The sequence below is a fragment of the Protopterus annectens genome, chromosome 7.part1 (assembly GCF_019279795.1).
Source record: "Protopterus annectens isolate FY-2018-M chromosome 7.part1, PAN1.0, whole genome shotgun sequence".
NCBI lineage: Eukaryota > Metazoa > Chordata > Ceratodontiformes > Protopteridae > Protopterus > Protopterus annectens.
In genome coordinates this window covers 151,831,584-151,855,340 of record NC_056740.1, presented here as the reverse complement: position 1 = coordinate 151,855,340, position 23,757 = coordinate 151,831,584, and the positions used below count along the sequence as shown (strand labels likewise).

General features: G+C 43.6%; 1 protein-coding gene across 4 annotated transcripts in view; it reads left to right on the top strand.

The window, feature by feature from the left end:
- GRIP2 (glutamate receptor interacting protein 2) overlaps window positions 1-23,757 on the top strand; it is a 2,580,489-nt gene that overhangs the window by 2,368,720 nt on the left and 188,012 nt on the right. For all 4 annotated transcript variants that reach the window (XM_044078606.1, XM_044078609.1, XM_044078607.1 and 1 more), the window contains one exon: window positions 22,277-22,423. In XM_044078606.1, coding sequence (XP_043934541.1) covers window positions 22,277-22,423 — 147 coding nt within the window. The remainder of the gene's footprint in view (window positions 1-22,276; window positions 22,424-23,757) is intronic.

Here is a 23,757-nt window from a genome sequence, read left to right as displayed (position 1 = left end):
GTATTTCTCCTGGGAAACCTACCCTGCTGAAAATCTCCAGCAAAGCATTTGCCACCTTCTCTGCATCGATGGAGGACAGAGACACTGCCTCAGTGTATCTGATAGCATACTCTCCTACCTCTAGGATATACTTCTTCCCTGTGGAATTTGGGGGGTACTCGGTGGCCCCACAATCTCCATAGCTACCCTCTTAAATGGCTCCTCAATCACAGGAAAATGCATCAAAGGAGCTTTGACCTTGTCTCCTGCCTTGCTCACTTTTTGGCACTGCTCACAGGCCCTGCAGTACCCTGTTACATCCCTTGCAATCCCAGGCCAATAAACGTTCTGCATAATATGTGTCTTGGTATGCTTTATGCCCATATGACTTGCAAAGGGATTGTCATGGACTATGACTAGAAGTATCGGATGGTAGGCTGTGAGCACTAGCAACTGCTGTATGTCTCTCCCCCTCTAGCCCTCCCTCAGGGGTCCATTCTCTATACAGTAATCTTTTGTTCCAGTATACGGAATCCCCTTTTCCTTGAGAATTGGGCACCTCCCTAGCTACCTTCCTCAAACCTTGTAATACAGGGTCTGAGAACTGAGCCTGTCTCAACACTGTCTTTGTAACCCTTCCCAGTTCCCATTTCACAGGAAGTCTGGTATCCTCTGACAACAGTGTCCCACTGTCAGCCTGGGTACTACTACTCACCTCTGCCCTTGCAGTCACTCTGTCCAAGGGAACACGAGTACCCACCAGCAGCTGTAGCTCACCTTCAGTCTCACTGCTACAGGGTATCTCCCTCCCTGAAGTAATCATCTCACTAGCCCTGGATTCAAGTGCACGGTCTGTCTGGATCCCCCCCAGGCTACCAGACCCACATGCCTGTCTCTAAGCCTGACTGTGTGTAAGTGCATACACACAAGGTACTGTATTAACAAAATCATTCCCTATCAAGCCACCTGCAGGGATATCCTCAAACACACTTGTTTGCTTGCTTCTTTTCCACCCTCCCAGTCAATGTGAACCCTAGCCAAAGGTATTTGGAATGAGGTCCTACCTAAAGCTCTGACTGGAGTAGACTGCCCAGGCAAGTAGTGCTCCACTTTAACCATTGGAGGCTTCATGGTAGTTCGGTCAGAGGCTATGTCTCTATTACCAGTGGCCTGTTTTCCATTTACTAAGGATATAACCTCCTGTGGTAGTTTGGTACCCTTGTTGTTTCCAGACAACTTACTACGGGCATTTTGTTATTCCCACTTGCTGGCTCTCCTAAATGTTGTTCCCCACCTTCCCTCCGTGGACATTTAACCCTTGATCCTGGTAATGTACCTGAACTAGTGGCTTTCCCTTTTACTGGCAGACTCTGGGCAATTTAGGCTGCCCACCATGGGTTCCCTTATAAACATGTGCAGCACTGGGTATCCCTTTCCTGTGCAGTGATGCCCTGCTTGCTAGGTATAGGTCTCCTGTTTTCCCCAACTCATCTGTGGTGGTTCATTTCCTATCTACCAATCAGATTTTCATGTTCTCAGGCAACATGCTAAGGGCTTGTTCCCTCACCAAAAGGTCTGCCAGCCCTTCAAAAGTGGTGACCTGACACCCACTCACCCACCTATGAAAATAAGTGTCTGCCTTGAGTCTATGGTCACAAAACATTTTTTCTTTAAGCTTCAGGTGTTCACTTAAAGCATTCCAATAAAAAAAATCAGTATCAGACAAATTAGAAACAGCAGTTATAGCTTTACCATGGAGTAACAGGGTCAGAAATCATACCCAGAACCCTTGGTCAACATTATACTGTTTATATACTATTTCAAACATATGAATAAAACTTAAAATTATCACCCTCTGTAAATTGTGGAAGAAATTTCCTGACCTTTATTGCTTCTGGCTTTCAGTTACTCCCTTCCCCATTACTTTCATGACCTTGGTAAAGAGAATTTCCTTTTCATATTACTTCTGCCTTTCATTTTCTATGGCTTCCAGACATCTCTCTGTCTCTTTTTCTTCAGCCTCCAAATGCCACATTCGCTTTGCTGATTCTAGTTCCAAACTTTTGGCCTCAAGTCTCTCAAACTCCAGATGGATTTTTAAGTCCTCTGAGGAGAAGTTGAGCTGTCCATTTTCTGAGAGCAGTACATGCCAAAGGCCAGTCTAGCTGTCTTCCTGGTTGCTGATCTCTGATGCAGTTGTCATTAGGGCTGCAATCATTTCCCCTTTAGTAAGGTTGGCATGCACCAGTCCTTTGGCTTGGCATATCTCAGCTGGCTCTTTGTTAGCCTGCTACAATCCTCTGCTGACATCCTTGCTTGCTCTCCCTGACTGACTAAGCTAAAAAAAAAAAAAAATCAGTTATATAAAATTTTGAATGTCTACTGTGTGGCTGCTTGAGAGTACAAACATCATCTTTAGTGATCACTGCTTACAGGCTGCAGGAGTTCAGTATCCACATAACTGTTCACCAATATGTGATGTGATGATCCAACCACTGCCAACTAGTATGCGATGTGGTGATCCCACCACTACCAAACAGTATATGATGTGGATATCCTACCACTGCCAACCAATATGTGAAGACCCTCCACCTCTGGGCCAGTAATCAAGGAGCCTCTATCCCCACTACTGGCACCAGTGGGGAACATTAACTGGGAGGATAATAGGTACACACACACTATCTCCAGATCCAGGTCTCTACATCAAGCACAATCAAGCACAACTTTCCTTAAGAGCATGCAGGAAACAGTCAGTCCAGGGCTGGTTCCTCTCTTTTTCTCCAGATCCCTAGTAAAACTCCCCACTGGCACAGCTATAGAGTTGAGTCCTTAGTCAGGATTCCAAGCCAAGTCCTCTAACACCCTTTCTGGCCAACCAGTGCTTTGTGTCCATGCCCAAGTAGCTGACATACATGCTTTTTGAGATTTGATTTGTGCACATACATGCACACACCTGGAAAAGGCTGGCACACGTTTGCTAGCTATGCCCCCTTTTACTCAAGACTATAAGGTAGTTATCACTGTCAGCAAACCCCCTCACCAGCTATTTAAGGCCCTTACAGTGGTACCCAATATACTGAGTGAAATTAATATAAATACAAATGGTAGTTTGACCAACAGCAAGGCTGTTGAGTGGCCCATACAGTGTCACCAAATAAATATGCAAGTGTACTCAAAACTTAAATATCTGTACAAAGATTAGCCACAATGAAAGGTTTAAATATATTTAATAATAAAGAACAAGAAAGTGCTAAGTATATATTCACAGTGCCTTCAGAGTTCAAATCACAGAAATATTTAAAATAACACTGTAGAACAGGTTCAGACAAATAAAGAAAAACAATAACTAAACTAAGCTTCACTATATTACTAACTGAAACTAAGAGAATTATACTAGTCCCTAATAACTTGCTTAATAGAGCAAGGCAGATGATGTGGTGAATGGTCCTCCTTGTTGTCTGGCCCAAGACAGAATACAGAATGGTCATTCTCCCCAAGCAATTTCTAAAAATAATACCTAAAACGCTACCTCTGGGATAGCTTCCAGAGTGGCATCACTTCTGTTCATCTGACTTCTAGTTCCCATGCAAACCCCCATTGCTGACAGCTGGCAAGGATATACTACCTACCCGAAAAAAAATACACACACAAGGACTTTTGCTCAGATCTTTGGCAGGTGCTGGAAGTTATAAAACAATTGCATATCTCCACACTTCCAGAGTAGTAATTATTTCACCCAAAGACAATACAGAAAGCTTCCTAGTACATACTTGGTGTCTCTAGCTGGATTGAAACCTGTGAGATAGCATTTTTATGGCTTAGCCTATAAAGTGATTTAATTTCAGATATATTTTAATGTTTGCTGGACCAAGGTTAACCTCCTGATTTCCAGTCTCCTCTGCTAAATCATATACATGTAAACAGTTACAATAGTGCATATTCATTTCTGTTCTGTTCTGTGTATTAGTGCACACTGTGGATAGATTTTAAACATAAACACTTTGCAAATACCTTTAAAACACAAACGTCTGTACAAATCAGTTTGATATACACATGACATAAGGTTCTAATACATTTGTAACACTAGCATCTTGTATGACACACAGTTCTAATACCTTTATAACACAAGCATCTTGTATAAATCAGTTTGATATTCACAAGTGCCATATAATTATTTACAAAATTCCAGCTAGCTGTGCTGGCAGTACATCCTTTCGTCACACCAGTCTTGCATAATAACTTAAATTTTCATATCCATGAATGCCTTGGGTATATTCCCACTGTATGCTTTCCAGTGTACTCTTGATAACTTTCTTATAAGGTTTCCATATTTTTCCATATTCTAGTTTGGGTCAAATGTAACTTTCAAACAAAAATTTCATTTATGATTTTCTAGACTTCAAAGACCTTTTTTATATAGCCTGTAGTTTTCGAACTGGCATTAACAAATTGGTTGACATAATCAGAAAAACTTAAAGCTGGATTTACCCATATACCCAGGTCCTTAAGTGAATCTACAGTTTCTATCACTGTGAGTTACATTAAATATGCACTCTTCAGTCTGCCTCCCAAATGTCATATGCATTGTTTTTCACGTATTTATCAGCATATTTATCTCCTGTGTATAAATGGTCAATTTAGTCAAATTATTTGGCAGACAAACCCTGTCTGTAAAATGTATATTCATTTACACATTTTCAAGTCATCTGCATACAGGCTGTAGAACACATCAGATGAAAAAGATGGATTTAAACGATACAGCCTAAATAAGTATGGATCTAGGATAAAAGCTTTGTGACATATCCTGACTATAACCTAGAATTTCACTTGTCCAATTGCTGAATATTTGCCATGCCCTAATTGTAAGCCATGCAGCTGTCTATCTTATGCAAATTGCATTAATACCTAGTTGTTCTAATTTGTTGAGCATTGTTTTGTGTATGATCCTATCAAAGTCTAAAGATAATTGTATATAAAATTACATCTTGACACACTTTTTTCATTTGTAGCTGTTATTTTATTGTTCTAGCACATCATGATCCAGATATTTAAATATATTTTCAACATATGCATACTTCTGTATAGTTTCAAGTCCACCCTTTCCAATTCTGACAATAATTTATTCAGAATAACCATCTACATTATTTTTCCACAATTAGAAAGTAAACTTATGGGCCTGTATTACTGTAGGGTTTTCCTATTCCCTTTCCTTTAAAGATGGGTGTAACAAGTGCATGTCTTCAGTCTTAAGGAATCTTGCATTCCTTAAATGACCTAGCGAATAAAAGATGTAATGTACTATAAGATATCCTTCCATGTCACTGTTGCAGTTTTAATTACATTAGGTATCCCCTGCCAAGGGTAGCCTGACATCCAGCCAGTACACGAAACCCTTAGGTTGTAATAGGGACATTGTACATCATAAGTATGCTTTCCGTGCATGGCATAGGGCATAAAGGTTACATACGGCTATACCTTCCTCGGAACTTTTTTGCCACCAATCTAAACACCATCTCTGATCATCAGTCTGAGTGCTCTTTCATTTACTGGTTGCCAAGCCATTTTCTGGTAAGTGCCCATTGGGGTTTTTCCTCTTTTTTGTGTGTGTGTGTGATTGTTCGATTTCATGTCATCCAGAAAGGGGAAATGCCAGTGTGGGTGACAGATTCCCCATAAGGGCCATCATGATATTTCTCATCTAGTATTATATTGGGATTTAACAGCTAAGCTTGTAAAGACCGTCATGTCAATAGCCTAGTATCATCCTATGAATGAGCAGTGTTTGTTTTGCTTAGGTGCTTCTCACGACCATACATCTTGTCTTATTTTGTTAAGTGTTTGTCCCTAAAACTTTGTGTAATTGTCTGCTGTTTAGCTGTTTACCTAGAGAACCAACGTTTCAAATTGCTTCTCAAGGTACAATGGTGGAATCATCCCAGCATGAGGGTCCGCCATCCGTGAAGAAGGCGGCCAAGAAAGTTCTGTTGGATTCTTCTGCTGTACTGCCTCCACTGGATGTCTCTCTCGAGGCTGATGAAAGCCCAGAGGATCTCCTGGTTCTTCAGTTGGATTCCTCTGCTACAAATGCTTTGAAGGACAGCATGGACCCAGCTTCTCACATGTTCTCAGAGGCTCTGCAGATGTTCATTTCAGATGTTCAGGGGCAACCACAGCTGATTATATCAGAAGGGCCTAGGGGTGTTTGCAAATTTTTATTGGGGAGGAGATTCCCACTAAGCTGACTGAGTGTTGGCAGGGGTCCTAACTGCTTAAGATGTTTATGGCTGACATCCCTTTGAAAAGGAAGTAGAAGACTAAGCATGTTTCCCATGCACCTAAGGATCCTCAGAGAGAATGACAGGATTTTATACAGGGTCTGTTTAATGCTGTTATGGCTTTGAAGCCCCCACCCCTTGGTCCTCTCTTCCCCTTAAGAGACCTAGGGAGCAAGATTCTTCTGATGATGAAGTAGATTCTGATGAATCTTTGGCTTATTCCTCCCAGATTCCTTCTCCTTTGGACTATGGTTCTGAGGAAGAAGACTCTTAGTCCAGATTCTCCTTTTGAGGAGATTTTCTTTGATGATACTGTTTCCTGTTTGATAGGATTTTTCAAATGGAACTGTACCCATGTTTCTGATGTTCAGAAGAGGTATTATGACCTCCTTCAAATGGAGTCTCCTAAGCCCCCTGCTGTTCCTCCTATTCTTGCTACCTTGTTAAACACATTTTCTGCAGCTTCCAAGCCTCCTGATTGCCAGCCCCCTGCTCCTAAAACACCTGATAGGTTTTATAAGATGCCTGTTGATTGTAAATTTCTTTATAAGCATCTCCCTGCTGACCCTTCTTTTATTTTTGTTTCTACTGATAAACCCTCCAAGCTTTTACCTTCTATTAAGCTCCTTCCCACTGACAAGGACAATGAAACCATGGAAAGATCGGGTAAGATGATGTGCACTTCTGCTGCTGTGGCTTTTAGGGCTGTGAATTACCAGACCCATATGACTAGGTATTTTTTGTCAATTCTCTCTCAGGCTTTTTAAGTTGTTTCAGACCTTCCTGATTCTGAGGGGAAGGCTTTGTCTCTCTCTTTGTGGGAGTCCGCTTCTCAAGTATATCGCCATTCCATTAAATGTAGATGTCCTTCAAGAATGCAACTGCAGTCCTTACATATGGGTTGTCCTGCCTCAGGCAGCCCTTCGGTTGGCCGGATTCCAAAGTCTGGGTCCGGCGTCGGCTGATGTCGCCTCCTCCCCGACGTCAGAGCGGCTGGGGTATGTAAGCATTAGCCGACGCCATCTTCCTCAGTCTTTCTTGCCGCGTGGTGCCCGAAGCAGAAACAGTTCGCAAGTGCCGGTCGGCTAGCTCCTGTGTTTTCAGTACCGAAGTCATCAAAAAGCGAAGTACCCCATTGGGGAACCTTTTCTTGCCTCAGCCGATGTCAGATAAAACTGCAAAAGTTAATAACTGTTTGTCTTGTGGTAAACAAATACATCATAAGGACTTCCATTCTTACTGCCTTCCCTGCCTTGGCCCAGACCACGACGTCTCGGCCTGTGCTGCCTGTGCTTGCTTCAATAAGCGCACACTCAGGCGCCGAGCAGAATTTGCTGAAGACTTTTTTGGCGAAAAATACTCCTATATCATGCCGTCGGAACAACCGACTACACATATTTCCAAAAAACGGAAGGACTGGGACCGACATTCTCGGCCCGTGACTTCCACCGACACCACGCCAAAACCTACCGCGAGTGCATCTGTCTCTTCTGAGGCAGTTATTCCACCGCTCCAGACCAACGACACCGCTTTATCGTTCACTTCGGCCCCAGAGCCTACGCCGGTGCCGGTTGTTGATTTTCCTCCAGAAACCGAAGCCCAAGATTTGCCTGAGACCATACCGGTGGACAAAGTTACTCCAGCACATGGGGCAGCTAGGCCTCAGGTGTCCATGTCAATCAAGGCCTACACACATGCTAAGGCTGCCAGCCAGGCTAAGTCTCACCCTCCTAAATCTTTTCCTCAGGGTTCCACTTCTGATAAACAGATCATGACTTTAGCTGCAGATCTAATTTCCTTAATCAGAGGTTCCCAGGCCCATCCTGACAGAGGTTCTCAGCCGCCTTCAGACAAAAGGCCCAGGGTTGAGCAGGCAGACACCCTTTCCTCAGATGAAGCCTCTGGTGATTCTGATCACTCAGATACCCAAGAAGAGTCCTTCCAGGCCTACGAGGATTTTGATGCTGAGGAATCTATTCCTTCTGCCTCTCCTCCTGAGGATATTTCTTTTGGGGAAATTCTCCACTCCATGAGAGAGCATTCTCAGTGGCAGAGCCAGGAATTTTCCGACTCCAGGAAATGGCTTTGTACCTTCCTTAAGCTTCCCCAGCACAGGCCTTTAGCTATTCCTCCAGTGTTAGATGTATTGGATGATGTGTACTCAGAGTCGAGTGCTTCTCCTGATGTCCTTCAAGGATGCATCTGCAGTCCTAACAAATGGGTTGTCCTGCCTCAGGCAGCCCTTCGGTCGGCCGGATTCCAAAGTCTGGGTCTGGCCTCGGCTGATGTCGCACTTCACCCAACGTCATAGCTGCAGTTCAGCGGGTATAAAGGCATCAGCCGACGCCATTTTCCTCAGTCTTTCTTGCCGCGTGGCACCCGAAGCAGAAGCTGTTCACAAGTGCCGGTCGGTCAGAACCAGAGATTGCAGAACTGGACACATCAAACAAAATGGCATTCCTCACAGCAGAAAAACAGAAGCACCTACCACTCTATTTCATGGCATTATCAACGCAGAACCAGCTTACAGCAAGGAAAGTCCTGCAAGCCCTGGGTTACATGGCATCCTGCATAATATTGATTCCACATGCCAGACTACATATGAGGAAGTTGCAATGGTACCTAAGGAATTTATGGTCTCAGCACAAGCACAGCCTAGAAACCCAAATTCCAATAATTCCATGCCTGAAGCAAGAATTCCAATGGTGGGCCCAGGCCTGTCAATTGAACGAAGGACTGCCTTTCCACAGCCCTCACCCGAGCCAGACTATCACCACGGATGCCTCAGATCTTGGTTGGGGGGCACACATGCTGGACAGGTGCATACAAGGCTTATGGACTCAAGACCAGCTGAACCTACACATAAATCAAAAAGAGATGCTGGCAGTAAAGCTGGCAATTCAGACATTCAGACCGTTTCTTCAACAGGGTCATTTGCTGATAAGAACGGACAACACCACAGTTATGTGGTATATCAACAAACAGGGAGGCACACATTCATATCCTCTATGCCGGATGGCAATGGACCTCTGGAATGTGGCCCTGAACCTCAACATTCAGCTCCAGGCAATATTTGTGCCAGGAAAAGAAAATATACTAGCAGACATCTTAAGCAGAACTACAACGGATGCCCACAAATGGATACTGCATCCAGACATCTTCAAATCCATTACAAGAAAATGGGGACTACCAGAAATAGACCTATTCGCATCCCCACACAACCACCAATTGAAAAAATTCTGCACAAGGACATACCACCCACTTGCTTGGAAGGTGGACTCCCTATCTTTCAGTTGGAAAAACCTGACAGCATATGCATTCCCACCTCTTCCTTTGATGCACAAAGTGCTACTAAAGATCAAAGAAGATCACCCAAGGATCATCCTGATAGCTCCAGACTGGCCAAGGCAGCATTGGTACCCACTACTGAGGAGTATGTCTCGGGAACACGCATGGCCTCTACCTCTAGTTCCTTTACTGCTAACACAGAACAACTTCAAAATCCTGCATCCAAACTTGAAAACACTGCAGCTAGCTGCTTGGAACATTGCATAAGACAAAATAACCCAGATTTATCTCAAAGGGTTAAAGACATTATCTTGGAGGCTCGCAGACCCTCAACAAGAAAAACTTATACAGCAAAATGGAAAAGATATCTCATTTGGAGTGAAGCAAAAGGAGAAAATGTATCACTGGCAAACATAGCTAACATCCTGGAATACTTAGCTGAGCTTTTCCACAATGGCCTGTCCTACTCATCCATTAAGATTCATGCCAGCTATTTCAGCAGAATACAACATGGATCCTCCAGTCTTTTCTCATCCTCTACTCAGGCAGTTCTTGAGAGGAATTAAAAATGTAAAGCCACCAAGGAAGCCACCATTGCCTACATGGGACTTGAACTTTGTGTTAGAAAAGTTGACACTTCCCCCTTTTGAACCAGCAGCAACAGCAGAATTACAGTACTTATCTTGGAAAACTGCTTTCCTGCTGGCAATCACTTCAGCAAGAAGGGTTTCTGAATTACAGGCATTAATGGCAGTACAGCCCTTCCTTATCTTCCATCAGGATAGAGTGTCCATGAGAACTAATCCTACTTTTATGCCAAAGGTGGTCTCCAGGGTATCATTAAACCAAGCAATCCACCTACCTACATTCTTCCCCAACCCACAGAACGGGGGGGAAAGACTACTACATACCTTGGATGTGCATAGGCAATTGCGCTACTACCTGGACAGAACCAAGAACAATAGGAAAACTGACCAGCTTCTGGTAGCATATGCAACAGGAATGGAAGGAAAAGCAATTTCAAAACAGACAATCTCAAAATGGATAGGAAATTGCATTAGATTTTGTTACTCTTGTCATGGAAAGACAACTCCAGAAAACATCAGACCTCACTCTACAAGGGCTACAGCCACTACTACAGCTTTTTTACGAGGAGTGGCCACCAAAGACATTTTAGAGGCTGCTACTTGGAGCTCCGTGCATACATTTGCCAAGCATTATAATCTACCTTTATACTCCAGATCCCGAGCAGGTTTTGCCACTGCTGTTTTGCAAGGGATCTTAACTACACCATAATCTTCTTAGTACCTCCTCCCCCAGTTTGGCTGTGGTATTCTACCCATTTGTTAGGACTGCAGATGCATCCTTGAAGGACATAGTACAGTTTTGTACCTACCATAAATGTAGATGTCCGAGAGGTATGCATCTGCAGTCAGGATTACCCACCCTCCTTCCCCTCTGTGGTACTCCTAGGGTATTTGCCCATCTTGTAGCTAGCTGGGGGAATCTATTATGGTGTATTTGTTTGTATATATGTATATACAGGTTTATTTCTATTTGCTCTCTATTGTTTGGAAACATTTGCATTTATCCAAATTTAGCCTTCCTAGAGGGCACCTGGCATCTGGGGCAAGAAACACTGAGGAAAATGGCGTCGGCTGATGCCTTTATACCCGATGAACTGCAGCTATGACGTCCGGTGAAGTGCGACATCAGCCGAGGCCAGACCCAGACTTTGGAATCCGGCCGACCGAAGGGCTGCCTGAGGCAGGACAACCCATTTGTTAGGACTGCAGATGCATACCTCTCGGACATCTACATTTATGGTAGGTACAAAACTGTACTATTCTCTCCCTCCTGCTCCTGTCAAGCCAGACAGATATTACAGAGTTCCTGAAACTCATAAACATCTCTTTAAGGCCCATTCTGTTGATCTAGAACCTATTTCCCAGGGGCCCAAAGGGGTGGCCACTTCACGGCCAAAAATCCTTTGCCCGCAGACAGGGAATCTAGGTCCCTGGAGAGGTGGGGGAAAAAAAGTTTATACCTCAACCACCCTTGCCATGAGGGCCCTTAATTGCCTTTTTCATATTTTCAGTATCAGGATTTTTTGATGGATGATTTGCAGAAAAAGTTAGCCTCTCCTGAGCCTTTAGATAGAAAGGCCTTGAAGGATTTGGTTCATAATACACAGCAGATTAACAGTCATCTTCTTCAGTGTGGTTATGATGCATTGGAAGCTTCATGTAGGGCAGCTATGACAGGGGCCGTCATACGTAGACATGCTTGGTTGAAAGAACAGGCATTGCCAGATCATGTTAAAGTGAAGCTTCTAGATGCACCTCTGGAAAAACGCAAGCTATTTGGTGCTAATGCTCAGGATGTGTTGAAATCAATTGAGGAAAAGGCTAAATCAGTGCAAACAGTCAAAGATTTCCTCCAGGTTCAGCCACCAAGGTTCAGCAGGAATTGGCCTTCGAAGAATTGGTCCTTTCCAGACACTGACAAGTTCCAAAGGGGAAAAAACAGGCATGCCCGAGGGAGAGGGCAATACCGAGGCTCCTACAGGGGACACCAATGGCAACCGACTAATCAGAGAAGTGGCGCAGGGACTTCAACTGCTCCACAGGGACAATCACAATGACTTGACTTTGACACCGCCGACCAAGTCTCAAAGAGAAGCACCTTTAGGCGGAAAATATTTTCAAAAAATTGGCACGTTTTAACAAGGGACAAATGGATTCTGGATATAATAGACCAAGGCTACAGGTTCCACTTCCATACTTTACCAACAAGACAAGGCATGCCAAACCGGCCACAAAATCAAAGGTCAGAGGCACTCGTACAGGTTTCAAAGCTGCTACAAATCAAAGCAATAGAAAAGGTTCCTCCTCAGGAACAAGGCCAGGGATTCTACTCAAGACTGTTCCTTGTTCCAAGAAAAGAAAAGCAATGGAGACCTATACCGGACTTGTCCGCTCTAAACACTTTTCTCATTGTGCCAACATTCAAAATGCTGACACTACAGCAACTCCTTCCCATGCTGGGCAAGGGGTCTTGGCTGGTTACTCTGGACCTCAAGGAGGCATACTTGCATGTCCCAATCAGACACAGTTGCAGAAGATACCTCAGATTTCTTGCAGGGTCAGAGCATTATCAATTCTCAGCATTGCCTTTTGGCTTATCTACTGCGCCCACAGTATTCACGAAATGCCTGGCATCAGTAATTGCACACTGCAGACTCCAGGGGATACAAATATACCCTTACCTGGACGACTGCCTTATACAAGCGGACAGCAAGCAAGCAAGCCTTGACAAAAAACTTGAATTATGTCATTCACTTACTACAGGCTTTGGGATACACAGTCAACATACAAAAATCAAGACTACTGCCATCTCAACAAATAATTTTTCTAGGAGCCAAACTAGACACAAAATCACAAATGTCTTTCCTCACAGAAGAAAAGCAAGAACAATTACCAGATTACTTCAAAAGCCTAGCAAAGCTCACCCAGATGACTGCAAGGAAAATCCTGCAGGCCTTGGGTTTCATGGCATCTTGCATCCTATTGATTCCACTGGCAAGACTACACATGAGAAAACTACAATGGTACCTAAAAAGTTTATGGTCTCAACACAGCCACAATTTAGAAGCAATTATCCCACTCATTCCATGTCTACAAAGGGAATTTTTGTGGTGGGCCCAAGCAAGCCAGTTAAACAAAGGTATGCCTTTCAACAAACCTCAAACAAGCCAAACCATTACAACAGACGCCTCAGACCATGGATGGGGGGCGCACATGGAGGGCAGATGCATTCAAGGGCAATGGACCCCCCGGGAAGTGCATCTACACATCAGTCAAAAAGAGATGTTAGCTGTAATTCATGCAATCGAGGTCTTTGGAAACTATCTTCAACAAGGTCAACTGCTAATAAAGACAGACAACACCACTGTTATGTGGTCCATAAACAAACAGGGAGGTACTCATTCTTACCCCCTCTGCAGACTAACAATGACTCTCTGGGAAAAGTCCCTGAAACTGAACATACAGCTACAATCCCAGTTTGTTCCGGGCAAGGACAATGTTCTGGCAGACAGTCTAAGCAGAAACATCCTGGACCTGCACGAATGGATGTTGCATCCAGACATTTTTGCACAAATAACTCATGCATGGGGGAGGCCGGACATAGATCTCTTTGCCTCACACCTCAATCATCATCTGAAAAAGTTCTGCTCGAGGACACACCATCCACAGGCCTGGAGAATGGATGCTCTCTCCTTCAGCTGGAACTCTCTAACAATCTGTGCATTCCCACCTCTACCATTAATGACCAAGGTGTTACTGAAGATCAAAGCAGAACAACCGAAAGGCATCTTAATAGCTCCAGATTGGCCAAGACAGCACTGGTACCCATTACTAAGGAGCATAACTTGCACCAAGCCGTGGCCCCTGCCTCAATGGCCTCTACTTTTGACACAGCACAATTACAGGACGGTTCATCCCAACCTGCAAACTCTGCAGCTGACAGCTTGGAGGGTTCCATGATTTCTCCCCATATCTCTCTCTCCAAGGAAGTTCAACAGATCTTATTGGAAGCACGCAGACCTTCCACCAGAAAAACCTATTCAGCCAAATGGAAGAGATTCAACATCTGGAATGCCAACAAGGGTCAGGATGCATCAGTAATGAGCATCCCACAGATACTAGAATACTTGGCAGAAATGCTGCATAATGGACTTTCCAATTCTTCCATAAAAATACACGCTTCAGCAATTTCAGCAAAATACAACACTGATCCACCTGTGTTTTCACATCCTTTGCTAAGACAATTTCTAAGAGGGATAAAGAATATCAAACCTCCCAGAAAACCACCAGTGCCTGCATGGGATCTCAACTTTGTGTTGGAAAAATTAACTCTTCCTCCTTTTGAGCCAGCAGCATCTTCAGAATTGCAATTTCTCTCCTGGAAAACAGTTTTCCTGTTGGCAATTACCTCAGCAAGAAGAGTATCAGAGATACAGGCCCTCATGGCAGTACCTCCATTTCTCATTTTTCATCAGGACAGAGTTTCTTTAAGAACCAATCCTTCTTTTATGCCAAAAGTGATATCCAGGCTGTGTCTAAATCAAGCAATTCACCTGCCTACCTTCTTCCCCAATCCTCAAAATAAAGGGGAAAAGCTGCTGCACACTTTGGACATACACAGACAACTGCGCTACTACTTGGACAGAACAAAGGCCAACAGAAAGTCTGACCAACTATTTGTAGCATAGGCTGCTGGAGTGCAAGGAAAGGCAATTTCCAAACAAACAATTTCAAAATGGATTGGACATTGCATCAGATTCTGTTATTCTTTCCATGGGAAGGGTGTGCCAGCCAATATCAGGCCACACTCCACCAGAGCTACAGCCACCTCCACAGCCTTTCTAAGAGGGGTGGCTACAAAGGACATTCTAAAAGCTGCTACATGGAGCTCCATGCATACATTTTCCAAACACTACAACCTGCCTTTATATTCCAGATCCCGAGCAGGCTTTGCTTCGGCAGTCCTGGAGGGCATTATAGCTACACCATCTTTATCTTAGAGCCTACCACCCCCAGCTTGGCTATGGTATTCAACCCATATGTAAGGACTGCAGTTGCATTCTTGAAGGACATAGTACAGTTTTGTACCTACCATAAATGTAGATGTCCGATAGATATGCAACTGCAGTCAGGCTTTCCCTCCCTCCTACCCCTCTGTATATTGGGTCCACTTCCCTCCTTTCTAATTAGTTGGGGATATCTGTTATGGTGTATCTGTTTATTACTGTTGTGTATGTCTGGAATTTTTTATCCAGTTTCTAAATTTAGCCTTCCTTAGAGGGCACCTGGCATCTGGGGCAAGAAACACTGAGGAAGATGGCGTCGGCTAATGCTTATATACCCCAGCCGCTCTGACGTCGGGGAGGAGGTGACATCAGCCGACGCCAGACCCAGACTTTGGAATCCGGCCGACCGAAGGGCTGCCTGAGGCAGGACAACCCATATGTAAGGACTGCAGTTGCATATCTATCGGACATCTACATTTATGGTAGGTACAAAACTGTACTTTATGATGCAGCTGCTGCCTTTGGTTCTATGTTGAGGAGGTATTCCTGGCTTTGCCTTCAGGCCAAGCTGATGGATGCACCTCTTGACAATAAAAATCTCTTTGGTTTTGCAGCTGCTGAGCTTTTTATGTCTCTTCAGGAAAAGGGTAAGGCTATGGAGGAATTAAAACATATTTTTGTTTCCCTATTCCCAAATTTCAGAGGAATTATTCTACCAAGTCTGTCTTTGTTTGTAGACAGTATCGTCCTACTCCCAAAGGTAAAATGGGTGTTAGAAGGTCATTCAGACTCCTACAGCTCAGAAGCCTCCTTTTCCAGACAAGCCAGGTTCTGCCCGACTACCATCTTCCCTCCTTTCTAAACCAAATTTTTCTCTCTCTTCATCCTTTCCTGTCACTTCCCAGTTAGGTAAGAATCACTCAGGATTCTTGGGTTCTAACCATCATGCATCAGGGTTATTACATGGTTTGGAAATCCCTTCCCCTTTTTTGGGCATTCCTCAACCTCCTCTGGAACAGCTCCCAGGAAAAAAGGCAGCCAAAGATCTATTCTCAGTCCTTCCCACCTTAACACCTTTTTGAGGTATCCCCCCTTTTGAATGTTATCCCTTCAAACCTTGTTTCCTCTTGTTCTACCTCAGGCTTTCCTAGTCTATCGGATCTCAATGATGCCTATCTCCATATTCCTATTCATCCCCATTTCAGGACATTTTTACATTTCTCTGTTTCTTCCTTGTATTTTCAGTTCTCTGCTTTGCCCTTTGGCCTCTCTACTGCCCCGAGGGTCTTCAACAAATGCCTCTCTCCTGTGATTACTTTTTGCAGGATGAGAGGAGTACAATTTTTTCTTTATCTGGATGATCTGCTCATTCAGGCTTCCTCTCTAGGGACTTTGCTTCAGTATCTCCACTGTGTTATTTGCTGCAAAGCTTAGGATTTAAGGTGTATTTCCAAAAATACTTTCTGACTCCTTCTCAGGATCATTTTTTTTCTCAGGTACAGGCTCCAGATCATTCCTATGCTTCCTCCCAAGGCTTTGACTGTGATTGCTTTCTTTCACTCCCTTCTTCTTTTGGTCTAAATTATGGCCAGGGAGTTTGAGGGCTCTAGGTTTCATGGCTTCCACCATTCCTATCCTTCCTCTTGCCAGGCTTCATATGAGAAACCTAGAGTGGTTCCTAAAGTTAATCTAGCTTCAACATTGTTATCTTTTAGACTTTCCAAGTCCTCCTCTTCCAAGCCTTAAGCTAGAGCTTCAGTGGTGGATTCATCAACATCATCAACCCAAGGTTTCCTTTCTAGCCTCCAATCACAGCTCAGGAACTCTCTTCAGATGCCTCAGACATGGAGTGGGGACCTTCTTTTGACCCTCTGAAGGTTCAGGGTCTCTGGTCTCTTCACCAAAAGAAAGACCATATCAACATAAAAGAGATGAGGGCACTTTTGACCCTTCAGGCCTTCCATTCTCTATGCTTTCAGTGCCCTAAAAATCTTTACAGACAATACCGCAGTGATTTGGTACATCATTAAGCAAGGGGGGACATGGTCTTGCCTCGTGTGCAGACTAGCTCTTCAGGTTTGTAATCTGGCTGTCCAGTTTCACGTGACTCTTCATACTGTTTATATTCCTTCAGATCAGAACATTGTGTCAGTCTCTCTGAGCAGATCCGTAACTCAGACTTCTGAGTGAATGCTTCACAGAGATGTGTCTCTAAACATTGTCCACCAGTGGAGTACTACTCCTCGGGTATATCTTTTTGCCTCTCCTCTGAACAGGCAACTTTCTCTTTTGCACCAGAGTCCCATGCCCTCTGGCTTTGGAAGATGGATGTGCCCTGTCTTTCCGTTGGAAGGGGATGTTTCTTTCTGCCTTCTCTCCCCTTCCTCTCATACCTAGGGTCATGTTCAAGGTAGAAAAACATTCTCCCAAAATCTTGTTGGTAACTCTCTCTTGGCCCAGACAGCATTGGTTCTCTCCTTTCCTGCATGTAGTCAAGGGCAGTCATCCCAAATTACCTCACAGGGTGGACCTACTCAAACAAGACAAGGGGTCTTGTTCCCTTTTAGGCACCTTTTTTCTGTGGATGTGCATATAGAGTTCTGAAGGTCAGGAAACCCCCTACCAGGAAATCTTATTTATCCAAATGGAAGAGATTTTCTGTTTGGTGTCTTGGTTTTAACCTGGATCTTCTTTCTGTGGAAGTTCTTTTTGGTTCTGTCTTTTGTGTGAATTACTCAATGCTGGCTTGCCATACTCTTCGGTTGAAGCCCACCTGTCAGCTATTTCTGCCTGTCTGTCTTTGACTCCCCTTTTGGCTTCTAGATTTGAAGTCAAACAATTCCTTAAAGGGGTCCTTCATGTTAGGTCTCCCAGGAAGCCTATTCCTCCTTCCTGGGACCTTAATTTTGTTCTTGAAAAATTGGCTCATGCTCCTTTTAAGCCTGCTGCTTCAGCTTCCTTACAGTATTGCACTTGGAAGACTGTTTTTCTTTTGGCTCTTACTTCAGCTAGAAGGGTGTCTGACCTTCAGGCCCTTATGGCTGTGCATCCCAGGCAGGTATGACACTAGCCCTAAGCAGCATTCTACCTTTAACCAGGATGATGCCACAATATAAACAAAAAATTATTGACTTCAATTAGTTTGTGGTGTCATTCCAGAGGGGTCCAGTATCTGTCAGCCTGGAAAGACAAGGTTGACAGGCCACTGTGCTTTGCCAGAGATGGTCTGCACCTGTCTACTCTAGGATTCTGGATACTGGAAAATGTGCTTGCCTCCCCCATAGTGCCATTTTTAGGCAATGTCAACAGAACAAAATTTCCAAGATAGCAAAATCCACTTGAAACAAACTCAAGCTTCTGCTGCTTAATAGGAGTCTAAACATGAAACTGCCCTCCTTGGAAGCATTCATCACCTTGGAAGATGCTGTCTGTGCAGTCACTGAGACATGGTTCAAGGCCACAGAGAGCACCCTGACCGTGCAAGGCTACAGTGCCTTCCACACATTCAGACCTCAAAATGATTGTGAAAGAACCAAAGGTGGAGTTGTATCCATCTTTATTAAAGCCAAGTACACCTTGAGGCTGGTCTGACAGTATGACTCTCTCAAACTACTCCATGTCCAATTAACTTTAGGCAAAATACCCTACCACATCATTGCTAGCTATAGGTCCCCACACCATGAACCAAGAAGTGCAAACCACCTACCTGAACTTACTGGAGTTACTCACCATACTGCCCAACACCTTAGTCCTGGGGGATTTTGCTATCCTTCCAGCAACTGGGTGACATACATGAGCACGAACATATTCACCAAGAGTTTCCTGGACTTTGTCAATACAAATGCTCTGGAACAGATACTCTACACCCCCACTTGGGGCTCAAATGTTCCTAGACACAGTACTCACCAACATGGGGGGGGGGGTCACTGCACTTCTCCCTTGTGTGATGCCCCCCTAGTAAGGTCGGACTATAAATCAGTCTCATTCAAAGTAACTGTTGAACCTGTCACCACCACAGAAGCAAAAAACTAAAAAACTTTTGCAAAGAAAACTATAGCCTACTAAACAATGGTTTTACCCCCCCCCCTTTACAATCACAAACATTGACTCCTATGCATAGGTGTACACAAATGCCCTATATAAACACTTGAGCAACTGTATAGACTCTGATGTACCTGACTGGATTAAAACCAGGTCCCCCTGAAAAACCAAGCCACCATGGTGGACCTCAAGTATAAACAGTTTATATAACAAAAGGAAAAAAGTGATGTCTAAGGGCAAGAGGGATCTGACTCCACAGAGGAAGAATTCCCTCCACATCTTGAACAAGCAAATCAAAAATCTTGTAAAGTCATCTAAAGCTAATTATGAAGCTAAAATAGCATCCCTAGCTAAAGATCTTCATAATAACTGCATCCACAACCTAAAAGGGAATGCCCAGCTATGTGCCCAACTGGTAGTAGATGGCACCACTCATACTATACCAGAAGAAATTGCCAGGTTGCTAGCTGACAGATTTGGCACAAATTTCACCCCTCTGTCCTCACCAGCCATACCCCAAAGCATACCTGACACCAGTCCTCTGCCTAGTATCTCTAGAGATCAGGTCATGTCTGCACTCTCCAGGGCCAAAATCATGTCTTCAAGTGGGACCAGATAATATCCCAGTTTGCTTATTAAGCATTCTAAAACAGGACCCACTCAGCATTCTCTTTAACAGTAACCTTGAGAACTGGCTTTGTTCCTGCAGAATGGATAGCAGCAACAGCAATCCCGTTGCACAAAGGAAGCCATCAACCAACCCTGGGAATTATAGACCCATGAGTCTCACCAGCCTCATCTGCATGGCCATGGAAAGGATCATCATGGTCCTTATCAAGAAGGACATGGATGTCCTTCAAACTCTAGACCCAACCCAGTTTGACTTCTTTAAGGGTAGATCATGCTTCGTCTTTGAGAAAGTCACCAAAATAATGGATGAAGGTAAGACCATGCATACTGCCTATGTTGACCTAGCCAAGGCTTTTGATACAATCCCCCACTCTGGTATCACTCTCCCAGCAGGGGATTAACCCTTACATCACTAGATAGGTAGCCAATTGTTTCACCGACAGAACATGGTGGGAAGGTGGCCTAATGGTTAAGGTGTTTGCCTTACAAACACAAGGTGCAGGGTTTGAGTCTCAGAAGGGATAATTGGCTAGGCTTAAAATGGCTCACAAGGGCAATTAGCTTAGTACTAATCTATGAATCTATAAACATGTCAAAGTTGGTGACTCCACCTCTACCAGTAGACCCATCACCAGTGGCATACCACAAGATTCTGTGCTGGGCCCTTTATTGTTCTATTTCTCAGAAGGCCAGGCTAAAGTAGACGGCCTTTGGATTACCAGGTTTGCTGATGACTGTAAATTGGGAGCAATCACAGAGTCCCCCAACGATGTTAACATTTTACAGGAGGGGCTAACACAGACAAATCACTGGTGCCAAAGCCATGATCTAAAACTAAATGGAAAAAGTGCATTATTATTCCCTTTAGCAAAGCAGAATTCCATGCTAATTACCGTATTGACAGCACCTCCCCTAAGTGCATACCCAGTGGTGTGAGATCTGGGAACACAGGTATATAGCAATCTGAACTTCAGCCACCAAGTTTCCACAGTGGTAAGGAAAGCCTTCTATGTTATGCATCTCATAAGTAAGGGCATCGCATCCAGGTCTAAGAATTTTATGACTCCACTGTACTCGACCCTCATCAGACCATGAATAGAGTACAATGCTCCCTTCTGCATGTACCTCACCAAACACCTGCAGTGGCTGGAGAGACCACAGAGGTTTCTCACCAAGAAAATACAGAGCCTCCAAACCATGACTTATGTGGACTGACTGAAAGCCCTGTCACTGTACTGTATCATATAGGCTGCTAAGAGGTGACTTGTGCTGGCCTACAGGGCAGTCTTTGACCCTGCTCTGATGAATATGCTGCACATCTGCAAGTCAAATGGCACAAAAGGCACTTGCTCTAGGGATCTTAACCTAGCCTGTGACATTAACAGAACATGATGGACAGACAGATACATATCCCAGGGATTGCTGCTTCTCTGGAATAAACTTCCATTTCATGTGAAGCAGAGCCTCCTCACTAACTGTATTCAAGCGCAACCTGAACAAATGGATGGGAGACTGCAAATTCACCCTGGGGGTGACACCATGTCCCTCATGGACGGGGTAGTCTGTGCTTATCATAGACTCACTCTGTGAATTGTGTCCAGCTAACCAAGGACAATTGAGGCAACTCTGGATTAACATGGCTATACTTGTAAGGGCTGTAGGGCCACTAGCCTAGTAACTTCATAGGAACCTATGAAGTGCATGCCCCTTGTCCGCAAATTGCTTGCTGTTCAGCTGGTCTTTAGTGGGTATGAGCACTGCATCAGTCCAGACTACCTCCCTACCCCAGGATGAATGAGCTGGTATCTGCTGCTGTCTCTCACCCTTCTGCCAGGTTCCTCAGTGCTCAGGTCATTAATGGTATTGTGAGCCATTTGGCACATAGTCATGGCACTTGTTATTGTATGCCACAGACTTGCATGTCTTGGGCAGTTGTAATTTACACTCAACAGCTAGTCAGATTACTGAACGCTTTTGTCCATTTCTCTGTTCTTATTTGACGATTTTTTTGTTGAGTGCAATAAAGGCATTCATGTAAAGTATTGTCAGCTATGTCTCAGAGGCTTTGATAAGTCAAGTATAGTGTTTTTTTCCACAGCTCATATATAGCAGATTAGCTGACAATGATGAACTATGTACTTTATCTGAAGCTATTCTCTTTAATGTCAGGAACAAAGTGAGGTATTTGCATAACTTATGCAAGTCATCCTTAATCATATATATTTCTTGATTTCAATAATTTGCTAAACTCTGCCTATCTCTTTGCCACTTGAAAAGGTAAAAGACCTGATCCATACTTTCTATGTAGCTGTTGCATGCAGTCATATTTGTATCATAACATGTCAGAATTTTTAAAGCTTAGAGCTGAAGGTACTGTGTCCACTATGGCAAGTTATCAAGTGATCTGTTAAACTGTAATAATTTTCATACAGAGTATTGCATTAAAAAGATCTGTTTGTTTTTTTTCTAGATCACAGTTTACAAAGATGAGGAAAGTGAAGACTTTGGTTTCAGTGTCTCAGATGGCCTTTTAGAGAAAGGTGTTTATGTTAATATGATCCGTCCAGATGGGCCAGCTGATCAAGCAGGCCTCAAGCCTTTTGACCGTATTCTTCAGGTACATTGATGCTTATAGAATGACCTGTGTGAAGTTATTTCCAGTGTCATAGTGATAAATCTACTCTTCAGATGTGGGACTACATACAATCATAACACGCACACAGGATGTCAGAGGAGATGAGTGTCATTACTTCAGTGGCCAGGTTCTCTTGTTCACAGATGGTGAAACTAATAGTTTTTGAAGTATAGTTGTTTCTAAGTTATGTTGGTCTGATGAGTGTCAGTCACATGGCCTAATGTGTTGAACACCAAAGATGGAAGTTGCTTGTAACAATGTGGAAGGACACCTGCATTGCTTTGTACAGCCATGAAACCTATGTGCATAACTTGACAACTGAGTGCCTGTCCATGTGTTATAAGGTGCTACTTTGTGTTGCATGTCTTAACGTGCTCGAGTTGTTTTCATTTTAAGTAGGGATTTCAAGTACCTTCATATTTTGCATAGCTACTTCCCTGTATGCTTCAAACACTCAAATCTTACACAGAAACTTCTAAAGCAGGTTGACAAATCATAATGGTTGCATTACATCCTGTTGGTATGCATGAAGACAAGGCTGGATTGGGAACAACTAAAGTACCCAAAGAAATGAAATCAACATGGTATGAAATTCCTTTTTCTGCCATATTCCTAGGATTCACAGGGAATGCATACACTACAGACAATGTAGGCTGTCCAGCCAGTTGTAGCTTATTTTTTTTGGATCATCTCAAACAGTTCTTTAGTCATATACCTGCTGCACTGAAAGGAAATATCAAAGGGACCAAAAAGAACAAAACCACCTGCATGGGGGTTTGGCAGCTTATGGCCACTTTATTTAGGGCGGCATGTTGGCATACATTACATACGACAGGTTCACAATGGAGCAGCATCAACCAAAATCAAGTTCATTACAGCTGTCATATCCTTTACAAAGTAATATCTTTTACTATCTTTGCCTGGTTAAGATTTGTTCATTGTTTATATTTTGTTTTTGCTTTAGCTGTGCTTCATGTGTATTTAATAACCTTAGTCTTTGATGGTAAAATGAGGGTGGCAAAATTTGTACCCAAATGTTTTGCATACTGGCCAGAGTACACGAGGACTTTAACATTCCTGTAAGGAAACCTGTTTGTAAGAGGGGTTCACTTACACTGCATCACAATTGTTAGATGTATGTAGGGAAGCTTTTGTTATGGAGTGTGAGAGCTATAATGGAATGAAGCCCTAACTGTAATTATATGACATGACTTCAGTAGGGAGCACTGGTGCTGCAAGAACCAGTCCGGGAAGGATATGTGTGTGTGGCTTCCACTGAAACATCCTTCATGAAGGAGGGAAATGGTGGTCCTGAT